Source organism: Prinia subflava, chromosome 12 (genome assembly GCF_021018805.1).
Source record: "Prinia subflava isolate CZ2003 ecotype Zambia chromosome 12, Cam_Psub_1.2, whole genome shotgun sequence".
Lineage (NCBI taxonomy): Eukaryota > Metazoa > Chordata > Aves > Passeriformes > Cisticolidae > Prinia > Prinia subflava.
In genome coordinates this window covers 11,201,101-11,223,017 of record NC_086258.1, presented here as the reverse complement: position 1 = coordinate 11,223,017, position 21,917 = coordinate 11,201,101, and the positions used below count along the sequence as shown (strand labels likewise).

Genomic DNA, 21,917 nt, shown 5'->3' with positions numbered 1-21,917 from the left:
AACATGCACCATTAGGAAAAGGTGGAGTGAAGCAAGGAAATTTTATTTTATTTATAATACATTTAGTTAGTTAGTTAGTTATAAAATTAGACTTTATTTTACATCTTAGAAAAAAAAATACTGGCCCTAATACAATTAATATTCTCACATGGCCATTACAGTCAGTACACCAGGTTAAAAGAACACAAGAACTGAAGAAATAAGAGTATTTAATGATGCTTACTATAAAATCCTGAATTTTTCTTGGTTCCAAAGAAGGCCATAACCCAGTTCGTTAACATACAAGCAGCATTCGATATGCCTCTCGCTTTAAGTAGGAAGATTTCAGATATCAGCAACCATGGAGCTGGACCCCAGGCAAAGGCAAAACCTGAAATTACGAAGTGAAGAGAATAAATACAAGTTAAGTAGGAAAAAGTAAACTGTGTCCAAATTAATCAAGTAAGGGGGTTAGGCAGTTTTCACGTTAGATTTGTGCGTGGTTCCACCAACACCGTACCTCTGCCAGAAGGAGAGGAAATACGTAATTTTAAGTCAGTATGATAAACGCGAGTGCATTTTTCATCATCATAATTACAGGAATATTCTTAACAAACAGAACTTGCCAAAACCTCGGGTACGAGTCGGAAGCGGCGTAACCCAGCAGGCAGCGAGATTCCTCAGCAGCCACGTCTCGCCTGTGGGGAAGCGTCGACGCACCCGTCCCCGGCCGCCTCTCCAAGGGCCGCCGCTGCCGGCAGCACCGGGCAGCAGCAGCGGGGCGGCGGAAGCGGCTGAGCTCGGCGGCGGGGAGCGATGACGTTGGGGTGCGCCGGAAGCCGCCTGATCGTGAGAGCGGCGGGTCTGGGAGCGCCTTCTCTCCGGTGCAGGCGGTTCGCCCGGCGCGGGCTTGGCCCAGCCCTCCCCTCCCTTCAGCGCCGGGCAGTCGTGAGGCTCTGGTCTCGTCTTGAGTGTGACCCTTCTGTCGTAGCTGCCCGCAGATTGTGGCGTGGACTGCGGAAGTGCTGAGAGCCGGTCCTGCTGTGGGAGCGATGGCCGCAGGGAAGCACCCTGCAGTGCTGGGCTCCGGGAGTCCGCGAAAGCCGTGGCGACTGCCCGCCGACAGACACCTCACGCCGGGCTGCTACTTGAGGTGAGGACGCGGAGCTGTCGATCGGCAGCAGCGGCGTTGGGTGCAGTCCTCGCCGTGCTTCTTGCGTGTGGAGGTATATTGGGAGCGGGCGGGGGAGCGGATGCGGCTGGCTGCATAACACCTGGAATAGAGGCTTGAGTACTGGTTTCAGCGGCCTCACAGCAGCCCTTAATTTCAGTATTAGCTTCATGTATTGAATATAACAAACGCCTTTGGGCTCACGGAGTTTTTATTCGTAGCCGGTCTATTAGAATTTTTTTACTTGTTTTGAAGAGAACACATGCCTGTTTGAACAGCAGCTATATTCACTGCCCTATGTGCTGAGGAAAGCTGGTAAGTGCTGTCTGCAGCAAGTTACTGTAATCAACTTGTGACTTAATAGGAGCAGTTGCTTCTGTGCATTTGACATCCAGAACCTTCTTGTGTGTTTTACCAACAACTGCATGCCATGTGCAGCCTTTTATAATGATGACTGTACTTTTCTTTACTTCTGTGCCCTGTTAAGAGGTGTACCCTAAGCTATTATTCTATGATGGTAAAATGTCTGTATAGAAATAAACATACCCACTCAGATCCCTCAATTCTTTCAGTTTGGGAGTGGTGTGAAATTTAGACAGTTGTCTAATGAATTATACTTTCCAGAGAAAATAAAGAAATATTATTTTTAACTGTTTACCTGATGTTTATTTTGTTACTCAATGGTCCCAGGTCACTGAAGGAACTTGAGATGTCACAGGGTAGTATAAGTGCATGTAGGATGTAGTTCAGGAGGTGGTATTCGATTTCACAGTTAAGTCTCAGTGGAAATAAACTGAGAAAATAGGGGAAAAAACCAACAAAACAAGAACAAACCCCCACAAACAAACAAACAGACAGACACAAAACAAACAAAAACCAACCAAACAAAAACCAACAGGATTTTTTAAAATGCATTTAGGTCAAAGTGATGCAGACACGTCAAAACTGATGCTAGACTAGCACAAGCTCAGCTCTTTACATGGACCACATAGAAAGATGACTAACGTATCCTCCAACACAGTTTGTCAGACATCTCTTTATATGGCTTTTTTTAAACTAACTAGTTACCTGCTTCATATTTAAAATAGTTCAGCACAAATATATGAGTAAATAATGTTAGTAACTAGCTTATCACTCTGCTTATGTGCTTTGTTTTTTTCCTTTTATCAGAATAATCCATGAGTAAACTCTAAGACAGTGTTTATTTGCTGTAATAGGTTTAAAACTTAAACTAACCCCTACCTTATTGGACTCAGATTTTGAAAGTGTTATTCTAAATCAAGAAATATGTTAACATTCATAATGAATGCTAACATTCACTAGCTACATGCAGTTTACTTGTAAGTCTGCTGTGGGACAAATGATAGTTCAGGGTGCATGCAAATGCTTAGTCCTAACCTAAAGAATATTTTAAAATGCATTGGGTCACTTCAATCTATGTGTTGACATGCCATTTGGAATACTTATGTACCAGCAATAAAGATGTGATTTATACCTTATTTTCTGAACGGAACTAATACAGTATTTTGATGTATCACAGGTAAATTTTTCCATAACCTTATGGAGAAAAAGGACTTTGAAGCATGGCTTGATAACATTTCTATTGCATTTCTTTCTCTGACGGACTTGCAGAAAAATGAAACTCTGGATCACCTGATTAGCTTGAGTGGAGCAGTCCAGCTCAGGCACCTCTCCAATAATCTAGAGATTCTCCTCAAGAGGGACTTCCTCAAACTTCTTCCATTGGAACTTAGTTTTTATCTGTTAAAATGGCTCGATCCACAGACCTTACTCACATGTTGCCTCGTCTCTAAGCAGTGGAACAAGGTTATAAGTGCCTGTACAGAGGTGTGGCAGACTGCATGTAAGAATTTGGGTTGGCAGATAGATGACTCTGTTCAGGATCCTCTGCATTGGAAGAAGGTTTATCTAAAAGCTATTTTAAGGATGAAGCAACTGAAGGACCACGAAGCCTTTGAGACATCCTCTTTAATTGGACACAGTGCCAGAGTATATGCACTTTACTATAAAGATGGACTTCTGTGTACAGGTAGGAAGGACAACTTGGGAGTCTTTAAGTTCTTTGTTTTCTCTTCCCCCTTATAAGATTAATGACAGTTTGCTTCTCTTTTACCAGACAAATTGTTTTCATAGTGCAAATACAGATCATGATTCAAATTTACTTATTTTTTTCAATTTTTGAAATAAGTGGTGTACTAATAAACTGATCAGTCACTTGAATAAGAACAGAAGGAGATTGATGTCTTTGTTGGATAAAATAGTAACAGCAGGCATCATTGTCCCTGCCCGTGGCAGGATTGTGGGAACTAAATGATTTTTAGGGGCCCTTTTAATCCAGATTGCTCTGTGATTTTGATCATGCTGTTACTATAAGTAAGTCCATTTGAGAAGAAGAGATATGTTAGCTATCCTCTTACACAATAGCTATCAATGAAAAGGACTTTGGGCTGTGAGAGAACTTCAGTCTCCCAAAGTGTGGAAGAAAAGGTCGTATCTTCTTCCCAAAAACAAGGCTACAAGCACTTTCAGTTCTTAACATAAGTGCTTTTTAAAGTGCTGTAAAACTAGATTTAACCTTGCAACTAGTCTGACTTGCACGTAATTTCAGCTTCCTCCCTGAAGACTACAGACTTCAAGATTTCAGTTTGAACTTAAGTTACAGACAGAACATATATGAAGCCTTAGTGTGAAAGAATAACAACAGAGTTACAATGAACTGCTGCTGTCAGAGCACATTCCAGGGATTTTCCAATCATTTGGAATGACAGTGTTGTACACTGAGTTGGGAATACGAACTTCAGTTGCTCAAATATGTTGGTACATTAGGATGATTACTAGAAGCCAACAACTAGATTCTAGCTAGTCTTTCACTTACCTGCTCAGCAGTGGATGTTATACACAGGAAACAGCATTGCCAAAACTTTCTGACAACTTTTGTACTGAAACCCCCTGGAAAAGAAACAGGTGTAAGGAGTCCATGGTTTTATTTTGCTCTCCAAAGCTAGCAGTTTAAAAAAGAGGTAGAGAAAAGAAAGTGGCAGGATATGGGACATGGTATTCATCTGTATTTCAGGATTTGGTGGACCCCTTTCCTTTCTGAAAAAAACTAAAGCTTGCGTATAGTCAGTGGTTCTGCAAACCTAAGAGTGATGTGTCATGTGAAACTTCCATGCATCTGTTTCAGTAGACACTGTCAGTCATAGGTAGTGCCACAATCTATCAATCTTCCAATTATCCTATTCTTTTATATTCTAGGATCAGATGACTTGTCTGCAAAACTGTGGGATGTTAGCACAGGTCAGTGCATATATGGTATCCAGACACACACTTGTGCTGCAGTGAAGTTTGACGAACAAAAGCTTGTAACAGGATCTTTCGATAACACAGTAGCCTGTTGGGAATGGAGCTCTGGGGCAAAGACACAGCATTTTAGAGGACATTCTGGTGCAGGTATGTTGAAATTTTAAAATTGTAATTTCTCCAATGAAGTTACGTACATCATCATCAAACAAAATATAATTTAAGATAGCTTTTTCCACGCTAGCTTTTTTGGCTTGTTCAGCCTCTGTTCTCTGTCACCTGAACTGTCACCTCAGTTCCCCGCAACAGGGGAAGGGACCAGAACAGATATACCTTTGTCCTTGAATATGCCAAAGCTTAGCCATGCAGTGTTTTGCAATTCCATAGAAGTAATAGAAGTAACAATAAATGCCATGGTTATTCAGTAGCTTCAAGTGTCAAAAGAGGTGCAAATCTTAAGTAGCAGGGTGTACATGGCCATGGCCATTCTTTCTATTCCCAGACTGGACATGAGCTTAAAGCAAAGAGCAGAATAGGACCTGGGAATATGTATTTGTGTTGCCCTCGTAATTAAATTAATTGTCGTGTACTTAGAAATACCCTCAGCTCAGCTGTATTTTTTTTTCCGTTGTATTTATAAAATGTACTAATCCTGTGGAATTGTCTTAGTAAAACTCTGGAAATAGTAATGAGCCTAATTTGGCCATGAAGGAACTGATATACATGCTCTTAATTTGGGCAAAAATCCCAGTAATTTTGCAATGTAAATGTAGGCACCCAGAACAACAATTCATGTATACAGTTCAAGAACAATTAAAAATGTAGTAGCATATGAGTTTAGAAGCTGCTAAATTCATATAGAAGCTACTAGTGTCTCACAGAAAAATGCATGCATAGAGACTGGTATTCCTTATTTAGCTCCATCTTTGCTTGAAGTTTTTAGTGTGGATTACAATGATGAACTTGATATTCTGGTCAGTGGTTCTGCAGACTTCACTGTGAAAGTATGGGCCTTATCAACAGGAACGTGCCTGAATACCCTTACTGGACACACAGAATGGGTCACTAAGGTGGGAATATTGATTTATAATTGCTCTCACAAACTTGTATTTGCAGTAAATTCATAACTTGTTCTAAATTTTTATTTCCTAATCCTGCAGCTAGGTTTAGAATCTGAAGAACAGCTGGAAATACTACAAAATAAGATTTCAACAGAAAAAATATTTAAGCTGTGATTAAACCTTTCAATTAGACCATTGAAGATATTTCAATTTCAAAGTAGCTGGGCTAATATCAGGAAGCAGTGTTTTGATTAAAAGGCTGAATAAAAACTGGTTCTGAAAGAATACAGCTTTAAAAGTTTTGTAAAAAATTCAATGATCTTGATAACAAAAATCTGAGCATGAAACAATATTTTTCTTCTGGTTATTTCAGAACTTGAAAGGTGGGGGGTGTGACTGTATACATGAAGTATGTATGTTTACATATTAATACAGTAAGTTGTCACTAGTAGGAACAAGAGGAGTGTAAACTGCAGTTTTCCTTCAGTTGCTAGAAGTGTTTGTACTGCCTTCATACATAGGTACACTATGCAAGCGGTCAATGAAGTGAAAAATGCAAATGAAAATTTGTTTATTTAACAGCATCAACATAAATCATTACCATCCTTCAATTACAGGTCGTTTTGCAGAAGTGCAAAGTCAAATCTCTTATGCATAGTCCTGGGGATTATATTCTCCTAAGTGCAGATAAGTATGAAATCAAGGTATGTACCATATATCATGCATGTATTATTTTGGTACACTGGGAAATAAAAAGTTTCAGTGCTCTGCTGAAGTTTACAAATAATAGAAGGCTTTAGTTTCCCCCCACATTTCCCCCTTTTTAGAGGCTGTATACAGAACATTAAACTCTTAGGAAGCTAGCTTTTCAGTGCTCGCCTTAGCATTTAGTTTTAAATGATAGCCGTACAAGAATGGTAATGGAAAGGATCAGTGCTTTCAGGTCATGCTTATTGTGCTAATTTGACAGTGAAGCAGGTAACTGCAAATACTGTTCCTGTTGAGGACTTCGGGGTTGGAGAGTGCTGTAAGTTTGTGGCTATAGAAGTGCTTCGTAACTGAAACACTTAAATTTCTGTCCCAGTTAGATGGTTGATTTTTTCTTTTTTTTCCCATTCTTTAAAGTACCCATTTTCACTGGGTTTTTTTAGGCAAGAAACAACATGTGTTGCACCAATACTGTAAGGCAAAGTCACTTGAAGAATTGATGTTCCTACCTGAAAGAGATAAATATTTCCAAAAAAAACTCATGCACACATTTACCTGATGCTTAAAAAGAAACTGAGAGACTTGCTCTATTTATGTAACAGTGTATAATGTGAATTTTTATGGTCTTAAACTGTGTTTTAATTGTAGATTTGGCCTATTGGAAGGGAAATAAACTGCAAGTGCTTAAGGACACTGTCTGTTTCTGAAGACCGCAGCATCTCCCTGCAGCCCAGACTGCACTTTGATGGTAAATACATAGTGTGCAGTTCAGCACTAGGATTATACCAGTGGGACTTTGCCAGCTATGATATTCTCAGGTAAACCATTCAGTTTAGGATTCAGTCCTCTTTAAATAAATAAGAAGTAGATCATACTAGTTTTAATAACTTTAGATGTGGACTAAAATAATTTTGATAAAAATTCTGTAAACATCTCACTTTACACATATTGAGTGGTTTAATTCTGACTTTGTCATCTGATAATATGAATAGGTTCACTGCTGTTTTGGTTTCTGGCCTCATGCTAGTTCTCTTCCATATTTTCATTCCGTAACCTGAAGTACACCAGCCTGCAATGCTGTATTGTGAATGTGAAAATGTGGTGACCCAGGGCTAATGTTACCATGGAGACTGCTATACAGAGAATCAAGCAGGCATTTCTGGGGGTGCTTTGATGGGATGAGAAATTAAAAAGGTTCTTTTTCCTTATAACACTACCTTATCTGTCACTCCTGCTAATGATGTGGAATGATAGTGAAATCTATCAGACTGCAGTAAGGGACCGAACATGATGGCATTCCATTTCCACAAAAAGAATCAGGCTGTATAAGTTGGAAATGGTGGCATTAAGGACAGTAACTTACTAAAGAAAAAAATGCATTTTAGAATTGCTAGCAGACTCTTTAATTCAAATAGCCTGAATATTTATGGATATTTGAAAGATCTCCGGAAGTGCTTCTTATCAGTAAGAACAACTGAGTAATTTCACCTTTTAGTTTACCCACCCATCTTTCAAAAAAGAAAGATGGTCTCTTACTGCTGAGAGCAGATTTTCATCCCCACACATTTTTGTGCCTCAGTTCTTTGCTTTATGTAATGCTGTGATCAAACGTGCAGGCAGTTGTGGAAGACTTAACTCTTCAGTATCTGTTGCAAGTTTTGTTTTATTAAGGGAAGACATCATAAAGGTGTTGGGGAACTAAAAAATACTTTTATTTCTCCCTGTGCTTAATTTAACAAAAAACATCAGTAGAACAGCTTTTGAAGGACCAGTCTTGGATAATTTATCTAACCTGCTTACCACAAGAAGGCATGTCTTTTTCCTTCTTCCTTTTAGAAGAGTGATCAAAAGAATAACAACAGCTTTTACCTCATAGTTTAAAGATATTGTGACATGAAATCCATATGAAAGTTTACTGTAAAACACAAATACATTTGCTCTTTTGTTTGTATGTGGAAATGGCTCTGTTTTTCTTGTGCTCTGCAGAATAATCCCTTTCAAACTTATGCCATTACTTATGTTCAGATGGGTCTGTCCTGAATGCACAAAGTCGGAACTGAAACCAGAGGCCTGACTGTAGCTAAGTGTTCAGTTGTTTAACTTGAAAGATTTGTATCCAATTCTTTCTAAATTATTTCAGGATGATGAGTTTAAAGACATTTTCTGTAGACACATGGGATTTGGTTTAGTAATTCAAGCTCGTGACTTCATTGTAAAGAAGATTCTAACACTGTTTTCTTGTCTTCTAGGGTTATCAAGCCTCCAGACTTCTCAAATGTGTCCCTGCTGGGCTTTGGAGAGATATTTGCTCTACTGTTTGACAACAGATACCTGTATATAATGGACTTGAGGACCGAAAAACTGATAAGCCGCTGGCCTTTACCAGAATATAGAAAGTCAAAGAGAGGTTCAAGCTTTTTGGCTGGTGAAATGTCTTGGTTAAATGGACTAAATGGCCAAAATGATACGGGCTTGGTTTTTGCCACCAGTATGCCAGACCATAGTATCCATTTGGTGTTATGGAAAGAACATGGCTGAAAAGCTCACACATACAGAATCTTCAGGAATATATGGCCTATCCATCAGCGTGTCCATAAAACGAGACTTTGCATGAACCAAAGTTGCACACCCAATGGTATCATCATGCAATGCACAATCATTTACTTTTTTTCGGGCATTTGGGAAGGGGTTGTTTTGGACATAATGCAATGCAGCATGCTAACAGTATTCATCACAAATTTTTGTCTATATTCATGTTTCAATATACCTATTTGGGCTTTGAAGTATAGCTCGTAATGTTTAAACCATTCAAAACTGATATCAAATCTGAAATCAAGTTGTGCTTGACCTGACTTCTGACCTTTTTTTAATTGTTGAAACAGAAGTGAAGCTACTATTTTAGAACCATAGGCTTTTGTACATGTAACAGCAAATACTGGTTACAGTGCGTGGCTGCTTAACAAAAATGAGAAAATAGCAAACCCTTTCTCTCTCCACACTCTCTCTCTTCTAAATGTTTTTCCATATGATAGCTTTAAACACTTAGCCTTTGAAACAGAAGAATCAAATGAGTCCTTTAACGAGGATGATACTGTAAATTCAGGAATGTGTCAATATGATCTCTCCTCAGCAAGACTGATGCAACTTTTCATCTATCTAAATAGTGCTTGCAATCTTGGTCAGCCTTGGAGAACCTCAGACATAGTCATCATCCTTGCTGATAGTTACTCAGAATGGCTTGATTGGTATTTTATAGTCCTTATTTCCTAGAGTTTGTGTTAAGACGTAATTTAGTTCAACATGAAGGGGAAGGTGATTTTCAGTCACTTTCTTACATTAAATGATGTCTACCAGCCATTCACTTTCTCCAAAAGTTGCCATTAATACAACATATTTAAAATAGTTGCTACATCTAGAATTGGAAAGCAGGGGCAAATGACAGAATGCCACTATCTCTTGGGAGGAGGAAAAAAAAAATCAAGAATCTGAAGAACAGCACAGGAGTAGAAAAAAGTCTTACTGATCATCATAGGAGATCTGATGTACACAAGTTAATTGTTGAGTAGGAAATACTTGTCCATGTACTTTTGTGCTATTTGACATGTACTTAGAAGCTGTATCTACAACATCACATGCTGTAGAAATGCTTTTGGTTGATCTCCCTTCCTCCCATCCTCCCTCCCTCCCTCTCACAGTAATGTAATTTTTTTTATACACAACCTTGAAAAGACAAAACTGTCTAGCATTACTACTGTGGTTTTTTTCTTCCCATTGATCAAGGAGACTTGATGTCATACTTTGTAGTCAATGAAGGCTAAGATTCCCAAATGTATGTGGTATGAATTACACCAATGACGGGGAGTTTTCATATGCAAGAATCAGTATTTGAGTGATGTTGTAGGAGTTGCATAAAGTCGTAAGAAAAACGTTGTCTGTACTCAAGGATTTTATCAACTGGAAGCCAAATTCACAAGTCTCAATTCAAACTGCACTGTGTGGGGTATAAATGATGAGCTCACAAAAGCAAGCTTTTGTTGTCTCACTCCAAAGTGAAGAACGCTTCTGTGAAAAAGAAAGTTTTCAATACCTTGTCTTGAAACCCAGTTCTTATCATGCTTAATGTGGAAGTAACATAACAGTATTGTTATGATGTGTGCAGTAACTCAGGTTCTTCTGAAGGAGCTATTTGTACAGCAAGCATTAACTTTGAAAGATTAAATAGAGGCATGCCAGAAATATGTTTGTTCCCAAATCAGCAAAATAGGAAAACTTGGTTAACTATTTTTATTAGTGACCTTGATCATAGAGTGAAAAGACATCACTCTGTGATTATGTGTGCAGAGTCCACAAAGAGGCGGAGCACAAGATGGCTGAGAAACTGAGACCCAAGCTGAGCCTTCCAGAAAGAAGGGTAGGAAAAGGGAAAGTGGTGGGCATGGGATGGGGAGGCACTGCTACTGTCTCCAGCTAAATAGTAAGCTATAAAATACATCAGACTCATTTTGGCATCATGCAGCAAGACAATGACCAATGGTTCTTGCAATAAGAGAAATTCTCCATAGTGAGCTTAGTTTAAGACTGAAACAGGTTGCCCACCCTTCTTAGATGAAGTCCTGAGCACACCATACTATAAACAGGGAGTTGGACTTTCACATGGCCCTCCTAAACAAGTCTAAATGGACTTCTGAAATTCTAAATGGACCTGTTGCCACACAAGATTGTATGAATGACAGCAGCAGGCATCTCAGATATTAATGCAGTTGCCAGTTTATTGATACAGACTGGGAGATGCTGCAGTCACTGTGAAACTAAGTAAAAGTTCCCTGTGGACATTTGCTAATGACACTAATTGACTAATGTCAGAGCTCTTTAAGGGCACAGGTATGTGCCACAACTAAGTAGATAAAGGAGTGAAAGCAGGACACTAATGCAGAAATTTTAAAAAGCATACTTGCTCTCACACAAAGTTCTGTCAGACACCAAAGTGTCTGGATATCACTGCCTTCAGATGTGCCTTCAGTAGGAAGGTTCTAATATATTGCCACTATATATGCAATGCATGTAATTCTGGGGGCTTATCAAACAGAAACTGAAACTGTGAAACAGAAGTGAGCATATGATTTTTATGTATGCTCTGGTTTCCATCTGACCCTTCAGCAAAAGTCACGACTTAGCACTATTTCCAGAGAGAGGCTGGAAAAAAATGCAGCTTCTGTACCCTTACGCCTATCAAGGAAACACTATAATTCAACTTACTCACCACATAAAGGACTAAAATCCAACTTGTGTCTAAATTTCATGAAACATTTTCCCATGAGGCTTCAAGGTGCCAGGAAAAAAAACTAACAAACTATTATGTTTCATAGAAGTTGTTTGGCCATCTATTTTTTTCCTCCTCAAAACAGGTTCTTTTCAGTTCACGGAAGTATGTCTCTCTTTAAAATCAATCTGTACCCCTTGCCTCTGTTAAAGCTTTCCAACACATCTCAGCACTTACCACTTCAGTAATTCAGAGCAGGTGCAATCACTCTTCTCAAACTTGTCTCCGAAGTCCAGTTGAACAAGACGGTTTTTATCAGCAAAACTCCAACGGCTGGGTTTAGGGTTACAATCCATCACATCTTTAAAACACACTATTTCCAAGAACATGAGGGTTAATTTTTTTACAACTGAAAGGAATATTGTACTCAACTGCTTGTCTACCTTTTACTCAAATTGATGCATACAAATTTGGTACCCAGTGACATACAAACTGCAAGGATTAAGCAATGCTACCTTTAATACTTATGACTGTATTTGTACCTTTTGTACATAGGTTGAAAACTGTTCCACATTATTTGAATCAGTTGACAAATACTGTTATTTATTATTGTTTTAACTGAAACTGTACATTTCCCAGAAGAAATACTGCAATCTGTATTGATCCTTGATATCATTAAATGATTCATGGCTTTGCTATAGATTCCCTAAATAATTGCAGCTAAATGTAAACTCCATGCGGAAATCAATTTAATGTGGTCTTTAAATTATATTGTCTGTCTTCCCACAAGTGGAGGTAGCGCTCCACTTTCACTTTTGAGCTCACAGCATGATTTGAGATAGCACCTTGTTAACATTCTTGATTAATGATGAGTTATATCTCCACAGTGTTGTATCCCTGATGAGAGATTCTCTGGGAAGGTCTCTTTGTAGGGCCTCCCGACAGTGATAAATGAGAGCAACATCCATGGGAACATTTGCACTCTTCCCGTAAGCACGTAGGACAGAATGGACTGAAGTCTGAATCACCTTTCGTGGATCAACTATCATTTTCCTGGGATTGATTACATCTTTCCTGTCAGGCTCTCTATATACATGCTGTAATATGTTAACACCCGGCACAGTATTCCAAGACGAAATGTTAAACATGTGAGAAGATACCGTTTCTGGGAAGATATGGTTCTCAAAGAGGAAAACACTAGTCCCTGGGTTTTGTTCCTGAAGACTGCTCATCATTGCTTTCCAGTTTGGGTGTTTAAGAGGAAGAATTATTTCATCAGCATCATTAAGGACCACAAACTTGCTCCTTTCCATGTTACGGTATATACAGTCATTTAGAGCCGTGATTTGTCCATAGTATCCTATGTGTGTTCCATCTTGCATGAACTGCCATTTAGAAGAAACCCTGAGGTGTGAGTTTATTGGCCAGGGAATTATCTCAACAGTTCCTTCTTCTATATAAAATTTCAAGACTTTCTCCATCAGATGGCTGCAGTTGTTCTTATAGATCACCACTTTCTGTACTCCAAGAATCTTGTACATTTCCATACTCTGTATGAACTGCAAGACATTGTTGTAGTTTCCAAACATGGTAGAAATGCACACAGTGAAGTCAACAGAAAAGGTCTCAGCCTTGCGGTTTTTAATTTCAAACCTTGGCAGCTGGTCAGTATTTCCATATGGAAACTGATGAATTGATACATGTGTTGGATCACAATTTTCAGGTTCCATACAAACAATATCTGCTGCACCATAAGGGAATCCAAATCTATCTGAGTGAACATCAATTTTTGCTTTTGATACATATATCTTTCCACTGGGCTGACAGCAGAACCAGCAGTACAGTTGTTTTACATCTTCATGGTGAACAATTCCAATCAGACGAGTGACTTTGCTTTCTCTGTCATCAAAGTATGGGGATATAATAAAAGTTTTGTTACCTTTTAATGCTGTTATTGTGCTATTGGCAATTTTCCCTCCACATCTTCTACCTTCTTGAATTACTTTTGGCTGATGAGAAAGTCTCTGTAACCGCAGATAAGGAACTGCGAGCATTGAAGTTACAGTAATAATGCACACAGCAGCAGCAAAGTAAGATTTTTTCCCAGCACACAACATTTTGTACGTATCTAAATGTGAATGCCAATGTCTTTGTCCTTGTACTTTATGCTGCCACATCTGCAGGAAAGAAAAGACATCATTTGAAATAATACTGACCCATGATCATTGCTCAAGATTTTCAGAAACAGATGGAGGTAAGTATCATGGTGCACTGACTTACTGAGAGACCCAGCTACTCTGCTTTTATGAAAAACCAGTCACAGAACACACCTTTAAATGATATGTATGATACTCTATGTGACACTCTGAATGCCTCTATTTGTCAGATATGTGGAGCAGTTTCTGTACATGGAGGGTACTGTAGAAGAATATAACAGGTCTATATATACAGTGATACAAGGAGTATTTTTTTCAATAATCCATATTTATAATATCCAATTTAATAACTAGGCAGTAATTCTTAAAGCAAAGCAAAACTTTTTTCTCCACCTACACAGTGTGTATGTAAATTATGTTCAAAAAAACAAACTCAACCAGACTTCTCACAGACAAGCTAGAGGCAGATAAATTAAATGTATCTAGAATTAATCAAGTTCATAATAAACATGCTAATTGGGGCACACATGATGGTCCAGATGTAATCACTAATTTATGAATTCCCGAACTTGCAGATTACCACAGATGAGACCATACACACAGAGGAAAGTCAATTCATACAATCCAGCAGAAGGCAGGTGAAATCTATCTCAGTCACTCTATCCAAGGTAGCCCTGTACAAGGCAGGAGTAGCAGGAAAGGTCATCTCCTATTAATGCTTACTAGAGATCTGGGCCTCCTCACACTGCATTAGTGCTGGTTCAGCTCCTGGCACGATTTGGGGGTTGGGGCTTAAAACTCTTGCTGCTGCAGGAACAGGTAGGCAGTCCTGAGTGCCTGGATGACAGCAGCACTTGTGCTAGCAAGTGTTAATAATGTCTGAATGGCAGTTTATGGCACCCTCAAGCACTGATTTCTGCAAGTGGAACCTAGATGAAAGTTTGCTCTACAAATTCATCCTTAGGTATTCAGATACGATCCATAAACAGAAAAGTGACAGCAAGTCTTCTCAAAGGCCTGCTTGTACCACAGAGATTCTTGGAAAAAAAGTATCCCAGATTAATCAAATTCACGTCAGATCAGAAAACTGGATTGGTAGAAGAAAGTTCGCTCAACTGCCAGCAGGAAGTGTGGAGTAAAATGATGAGATGGAACGAACTGATGCTATTGTTGTACAAGACAATGAAAATGTTTCTGGCAGGCAAAAAATAATTGCCCGTGCCTTCAAAATAATGTACAATATTTTCACAATTGCTCTTTCGTGAAAAAGTGAACTAGGGAGAACCACAGTCACAACACACCCCTGAAAATGTCCCATATGCCAAGGCTGATGTGATTTATAACAGCCTTTGCTAGCTAGCAAAAAATTCCTTTTCAGACAATAGTCAGAGGAGCATCAAAAATCTCACTACATCACACTATGCACAAAGCAGAAAAGGAGCAGCAGAAAGCACTGACTCTTCTGTCTTTGAAATGGAGAGTTGACCCCACAGGTGCTTAAAAGTGAGAGCAGAACTGCAAATACATAATAAGAGTCTGCTATTGCCCTACGACTTCCAACCGGAGATTTGTGACTGTAAACAACTAAAACTTTTGAAGTCTTTTTATGAAATGTTCTAAAGTACAGGTTTCCCCCAAGCAGTCTTATTCCAAGGATGTTATATATTTTAGCATTCTTACAACATAGAGAAAGTCACATTTTTAACATTCTTCCCCTTGGTTTTATCTATTTATGACCTAAAATATTGTTCTTATAGAATAAATATTTTTAATTAAAGAAATATCAAACCATGTCATCAGTAAATAACAAAATAAATGTATTACCTGTTCTTTCTTCTGCTTTTGCTAGCAGTAAATAACCCACAAGAAAAAATCCTGTATCTTTTCAATTGTGTTTTGAACAGCAAACAATGGAAAGGAAAAAGTACCTTTTAAAGCAGATAGCCAAGTGAAGTTCTGTTCAGTCCTCCATTCATTTTCTGCTAAGTTATTTTGCTAAAATTATCTACTAATTGTTTATTTTAAACAGATAAAGACTTGAATACTTGTAAGGTAAATTGCAATAATTGTTCAATACAGAACAATACTGAGAGAAAGAAAACCTGGTACAATACCTAAGACCCTTCCTGGCACAATTTATTTCACATAGCTGTTGCTCTTTTAATGTCAGTAACAGCAGCCACACCTACCAGAAAAACAAGTTTTCCTTCTCTTGCGCAAAGTACACAGTTGTGTTGCAAGAGCTTCATTTAAATTACAAATGAGTATGGAGTTGTTGAAGCAAATCAAACATTTTTCATAAATTTTTTAAGGCTACTTAAGTTTTCTTCTGAAAATTAATCTTGCATGTTGATATAAACCTAGTTTGCACACACACTTAAAAAGAACTAGAAAAATACATTATATATATCTGTATTTCTCGGACAAGCTTTTTTTTCGCAACATGCTATAGGCGTAGTTAGAACATGTAGATACAGATTCTGAGAGCACTGTGAGAGAGTGCTGAAACAACAGCAAGTTTTAGGAGCCGAGAAAAAGAGCAAAAAATCAAGAGCTCAGAGACACATCAGAACACCAAATCTTAAAGAAAATAAATATGTAATTATTTGATGAGTGAAATCTGTGGTTTCCCCAACATGACTCATTAATTTTGCTCTCCTGAAATAAACAGCACAAATATAAAGCCATAAAATACATAAGGTCAGTGTAATTAAGAACACTACATTTATATTTCCTCACTACAGAGAGGAAATACTATAAAAGTATGCTTACAGCATATTTAAATGAGTTTCTTTTATAGTAACAATTCTTTTTGATTTTGCATTTTTAAATTCCAATTAATATGCAAGTACAAATGACACAAATTATGCAGATTTGCTTTAATACTAAATTTAGCTAGTGGTATCAATGGCTACTTTGCAGCATTCCACTTAACTGTAAACAGGCTTTCTTCCTCCCCACCACCCTAACAGACTGTAGTAATATCACCTCCTCATCTTCATGTTTGTTACCTTTTCATTCAACAAAACAGTTGAATGAAAGGTAAAACCATGTCACAAGAAAAAGTCTTCCTTCACCAGTCGTTTCTGTGCAGTTGACCCAGTTTCCATTACTCTCTAGTACAGGAGACAAGAAATGTCTGTACCTTATCCATTTGTACGTAGCAAGTAACAAGCCCTCATCATTGTTGGAAGTTTCCTTAATGCATGCTAGGATTATATTTTTTTCGAGATGCAACATATTGCACAGATACATCTAAACTTGTCATCAGCCAACAATTAATACACCTGCCCAGTCAGCCAAGCAAGTGCAGTTATGCAATGTGTTTTCTTCTGCAGCACAGTCACAGTAAAGAGCTCTTGTCACGGTTAGAATCATGGAATGGCTTGGGTTGGACAGGACTTTTTGAATATCATCTAGTTCCAATCCCCTTGCTGTAGGTGAGAAATCTTTCACTAGATCAAGCTGCTCAAATGAATCATGTTTCTCCTGATTTCACTGGTCACATTCCTTCTAAAATTCACTCTAAAAACCTTGTACGGGACCAAGAATGCACTTAGAAACTTTCATATATTTAAATTATCTTTTCTTCCCCATCCTAAACCAAGGAATCACTCATGCTTTAGCCACCTTGTACCACTACACTCACAACACATTTATGAATCTCCCATTATAGGTTGTTCCAATAGGTTGTTTTTTTTAGAATTTTGAAATGGAATTTTTTTTTTTTTTATATCACCTTCAAATTTGATGTTGTTTTTACCTTTGCTGTCCAGCTTATATCTTCAGACCTTCTCTTCCAACATCTTTCTAAAACCCTCCACCAACTACCAATTGCTAATTTAGTTCAAGAGTCATTCCTGGGTAATAATTAATCTCTGTCACATGCTCTCTGCATTGTGGTCTTCCTTTGTAAGTTGTTTTGTTCACATGGAGACGGCTGAAGACTTTTTATACTGCTCATTTCAGTATCTTGACAATGTTTACATTGTGTTGAGTTTCTCCTAAGTCTCATTACTTTATCTCTCAATCTAGGGTAAGGATAGAGGGCAACTGACAAGAGGTGAGTGCAGAGTTTCAGTTGCTAATATGAAGTGTCAGCTTCAGCAGTATAAGAACAATAAAAAACCTAATGCTTGTTTATCCAGGGTCTAACTAAAACCCCCCACTAAAAAAAACAGCCTTACAAAACTTACCATTTTTGCAAAAAGTTATTCTCTAGCCTTTAGTTTATGATTTTTATCAAAAGCAAAAACATAGATCGCTGGTGCCTAAATAAGAATTCCAAATATTAACAATCATTTACCATCTTTGTCTCAATTGCCTGTTGCTAATCTTTTGATAGCTTACTTTTTTCAGAAAGGTTCTTTGACACGCCAGTGTCTTTTCTCTCTTATAAGAACAAAGTCAGAAGCATATTGTTTGAAGGATTAATCTGAAGGTAGTATTTTTCCACTAATAAAATACTACTCTAAAAAAATTAAAACTATCTCTTTCTATTCTAAATACAAAGACAGAAAGCCAGAACAATACACAGTGTTGTCATACAACTGTCAATATACAATTGTTGTGCTTATTTTGTGCCATTAGAACTGACAAACCCCACACTTCCCTGTATACACTCAGAAACTTCCCCATTATGATCTGCTGTACATCCCTAAGCCAAATTCCTCCTATTGTAAACACTTAAACTTTGTGTCCTTTGAAAAATCAAACAGATTGGGCAAAATAAAAACTGCATGACATATAAAAGATTGTTATTTCAACTTTTTTTCCTTTACACTGTACTTTTTTTTTAGCTGGGACCGAGTTAATTTTCTTCCTACTAGCTAGCAGAGTGCTGTGTTTTGTGACCAAAGCAAGCGCTTCAAACACACTGATGTTCAGCTATCACTGAACAATACTTAGGCAGAGTCAAGCCTGTCTCTGTTTCTCCCGTGGCTCCCATCCCAGGAGTTGGGTGGCACAAGAAGTTTCCATGGAACACAGCTGGGAGTGCTGAACCAAACCAATCAAAGGCCTATTCCACACCATATGATGTCACGCTCAGCCATCTAAGCTGGGGGAAGAAGGAGAAAATGGGGAAATAACGCGACATAACAGCATATGGCTTCCTAAGTCACTGCTAAACCTGACGAAGTCTTGCTTTCCCGGAAATGGCTAGAAACGTGGTCGTTAAGGGGATATAATGAAGAGATTACATATTCTGTTTTGCATGCAGCTTTTAAACTGTCTTTTTCTCAGGGAAAACCCATAGGATTTCCCACGTTTGCCTTTCTGATTCTATCCCCAACCCACTGCCAGAGGAAGGGTGAGGGCTGAGCTGCCTGGCAAGATTAACCCACAGCACACTGGAACTATGCTTCGGAGGAGTTCTGCATTCTTCAAATCGAAACTTAAACTCCACCCTTAGTACGTATTCAGATAAAGACTCAGAAAAGCTGATTTGGACAATTAATACGTACCTTTAACTTACCGTTAAGCGGTTCACCCTAGTACCGAAAAGCAACACCACAGCTGATCACCATCCTCCTATTTCTTGGGTGGAAATAAAATCCCGAATCTGTCGCGCCTCTCTTGCGAGCGCTGCCAGTTACACGACCCCGAGCAGGTGTCGCTGCCTGACCTCCCCTGCGGCGCCGGCAGGTTTACCACGCTTGCCCCAGCGCGGGCTGCGCGCCCGGCTTCCTGTTCCGCGGGCCTCGCCCTTCCCCGCGCGGGGGCCGGGCAGAGCCGCGGCCGCCAGAGCGCCGTGCGGGCACCGCTGCGGAAGCTGTGCGGAGCCGGGTCGGCGCTACTGCAACCCTCACGCGTCGTACCTGCCTCCCTCTGCGGTACCGACAGCAGCAACCGCAATATGCCCCTGCGGCTCGGGGAGCGCTCGGTCCCCTCACGTCCCGCCTGGGAAAGCGGCGGCGGCTGTGGCCGCGGGGCCCCCAGCCCCGGCCGTACCTCAGGTACAGCCCCCGTCCGGCGTGGTCCGGCTGGGGCCGTTGGCGCTTGGGGCGGCTGCTCGTCGCTTCGAACCGTGATGGTGCCTCCGTGCGGCTTGCTGTGCACGGCATCGGCACCGACAGGTCGGCGAGCGTCCCCGCCGGAGCGCGGCCCCAAGGGTCTCTTTTGGCGGGCGATGGGGAGTCGTCCTTCCCCGCCGCGTCTCTAGGGCAGAGCACTTTCCCTCCCGGCACTTTCCCAGGTTCCCCGAGACAGTGGTCGGGGAGGACCCGAATGGGGCGACGCGGCAGCCCCTAGACTGTAAAGCGCGTCAGCGGCGGGGCCGCCGGCCCGTGCCGGCGGCGCATTTTGAGGAGCAGGGCTCGCCCACCCCGCCGCAGATCCGGCCGCCAGCGGCTCCGGAGCGCTGATTACGCAGGTCCACATGCTGTGCCCCGGGGGAGCGGGGGGAAAGCCAGTAAAAACTCACAGCAGGATTTGAAGATCAAGTCTCCTCAGCAGTTGAAAATGTACACTCTTACAGGCTGGCAAGTGAAATAAAAACTATTCTGTCCCCCTCCCCCACTTGTTGAACTAAACCAATTGCACTTGCTAAACGATGCAGACAGGACAAGTTGGACTTGCAAGTATGCTGTACTTGAATGTAGCAAAGAACATCTTATAATCTAAAAGGAACTTGCTTGGTGGGGTTTTTTGAAAGCTTCACCTTCTGCACCAGCTAGTTGCCCCTTCTCTTGCTTTCCATGTTTTTGTCTGTTGGCCCCATGACAGAGTATGACATTACCTTCAGACGGCAAGACATATATTCATTGTGTTCATGTCTGGTTCAATTTTATAGTTTCGTATTATTGCAAGAAAGGGTAACTATTTACTACAACTGTGTTCCAGTGTTTCCAGGTGTTCTAGGATGTTCCCTTTGCGTTCACAAATTATATTTTGTATTTTATTAAGACAGTGGTATCATTAACAAATTGTATGTAAAATAATTTAGCTAGCTGGTTGTTTGTTATTTTATTCTACAGAATTTTATGGACTTTTCTCTGTATCTACGCTGGAACAAATCTGTTTTCTGACCTTGTTTGTTTGCTTTATATTCAGTTCATGCTTGCAAACCCAAACCATGGATCATCTGAAGCAAGTAGTCATTTGCAATACCAAATGATTCTCCCACCACCGATCTATTCTTCTTTGAACCTGGTTCCTGGCAGAAAATATAGCTACAGACAAAGTCCAGAAATACAAAGGATACTTCTTCCAGTTCATTACTGTCTGCACTTTCTTATGGACCACTATTTTAGTTGATGCAAAATGGGTGTTTTCATCCTTCCCAATATCATTCTCTGAGATACTCTTACATCTGGGGTCTCCTGAGACCTGTACACCTAGACTTTTTTTTTCTTTAAATGCTCTCCAAGATACAATGTATTTTCTGAATTTGATAGACAAATCTCCAGAATAGTGGATCACAGCTATGGAAATACCACAATCAATCACTAATTATTTCCAAAGAAAAACTAATGGTGTGTGCTAGCGCCCTCCCTTGCACACCTAGCACAGCCTTGCATCCAGAGTAGGAACAAAGTTATTTAATATTTCATTTTGATTTTTCTCTCCCAGGTTACAAGACAAGATGGTTGGACATAATGAGCATTTAATGAACTCTTCAGTACTTATCTTTGGATGCTGTATAACAAAAGTATGTTACCTTATAGTGAAATACGGCAATGCAGAAGGTAATCTCCTCTCTCCCCGCTGCGATTCCGTAACAGTGTCAACCTGGGATATTCTGATTGTTGGTTTTCCTTCCTAACATGCTCACTTTGTTTATTTTATATCTTGTTACCTATGGAAAGGAGAAAAATTTCAGTCAATTTTCCTGTCTTAACTGATGGTATTAGTGAAAAGAACCATTTGATAGATATGAGGGACACCTACACATGCTTCCTTTATAAAATAGTTACAGTGAAACACTGGACATGACCCTGAAGGAAAATTGTATAGATCTAACTTATTTCCAAGACTACCAAGTAATAAAAAAGTTTTTAAACACTCTTCCTGTTTGTTGGGGATAACAGGAAAAGGAGTCCACTTTAGGAAAAAGATACATGCTTCCCTGTTCAGCTCTAGAAGTAATTTTTTTTATATTAGCTTGTTTTGCTCTCATCTTCACATGTAGTTTTTCTCTCAGACAACTGCTTATGAAATTATCTTTCTGCAGGAATTAAAGGACCTTCACTGCCAGTCATTATCTGGGCCTTATTTACCTTGCATAAGAAATAAAATCATAGAATGGTTTAGTTGGATCA

General features: G+C 39.6%; 2 protein-coding genes across 14 annotated transcripts; one reads left to right on the top strand and one right to left on the bottom strand.

Moving 5' to 3' along the window:
- Positions 1 to 22: 22 nt before the first annotated feature.
- Positions 23 to 21,340, bottom strand: LOC134557340 (uncharacterized). Of its 11 annotated transcripts, XM_063410281.1 has the most exons (6): positions 16,802 to 16,941; positions 11,738 to 13,677; positions 4,047 to 4,120; positions 1,809 to 1,943; positions 612 to 1,253; positions 23 to 370 (listed from the first exon to the last, which is right to left on the bottom strand). In XM_063410281.1, exons 1-2 carry the CDS (start codon positions 16,808 to 16,810, stop codon positions 12,322 to 12,324), a joined length of 1,365 nt encoding a protein of 454 aa, XP_063266351.1. In that variant the 5' UTR covers positions 16,811 to 16,941; the 3' UTR covers positions 23 to 370; positions 612 to 1,253; positions 1,809 to 1,943; positions 4,047 to 4,120; positions 11,738 to 12,321. The 11 variants fall into 11 exon arrangements, with proteins under 11 accessions (XP_063266351.1, XP_063266361.1, XP_063266360.1 ...); XM_063410291.1 differs by lacking the exon at positions 16,802 to 16,941 and adding an exon at positions 21,317 to 21,340 and having other exon boundaries at positions 612 to 1,943; XM_063410290.1 differs by lacking the exon at positions 16,802 to 16,941 and adding an exon at positions 20,081 to 20,104 and having other exon boundaries at positions 612 to 1,943.
- Positions 995 to 9,092, top strand: FBXW2 (F-box and WD repeat domain containing 2). Of its 3 annotated transcripts, none has more exons than XM_063410276.1 (7): positions 995 to 1,132; positions 2,691 to 3,200; positions 4,427 to 4,621; positions 5,408 to 5,541; positions 6,150 to 6,236; positions 6,889 to 7,058; positions 8,490 to 9,092. In XM_063410276.1, exons 2-7 carry the CDS (start codon positions 2,711 to 2,713, stop codon positions 8,776 to 8,778), a joined length of 1,365 nt encoding a protein of 454 aa, XP_063266346.1. In that variant the 5' UTR covers positions 995 to 1,132; positions 2,691 to 2,710; the 3' UTR covers positions 8,779 to 9,092. The 3 variants fall into 3 exon arrangements, with proteins under 3 accessions (XP_063266346.1, XP_063266348.1, XP_063266349.1); XM_063410278.1 differs by having other exon boundaries at positions 6,889 to 6,988; positions 8,490 to 8,718; XM_063410279.1 differs by having other exon boundaries at positions 1,001 to 1,132; positions 2,783 to 3,200.
- Positions 21,341 to 21,917: the final 577 nt, after the last annotated feature.

Bases quoted from the DNA above. Each gene is read 5' to 3' on its own strand.
- FBXW2 (XM_063410276.1), top strand. From the start codon at position 2,711: ATGGAGAAAAAGGACTTTGAAGCATGGCTTGATAACATTTCTATTGCA. The intron at 4,622-5,407 runs GTATGTTGAAAT...CTTTGCTTGAAG, and splicing joins TAGAGGACATTCTGGTGCAG to TTTTTAGTGTGGATTACAAT. The intron at 7,059-8,489 runs GTAAACCATTCA...CTTGTCTTCTAG, and splicing joins GCCAGCTATGATATTCTCAG to GGTTATCAAGCCTCCAGACT.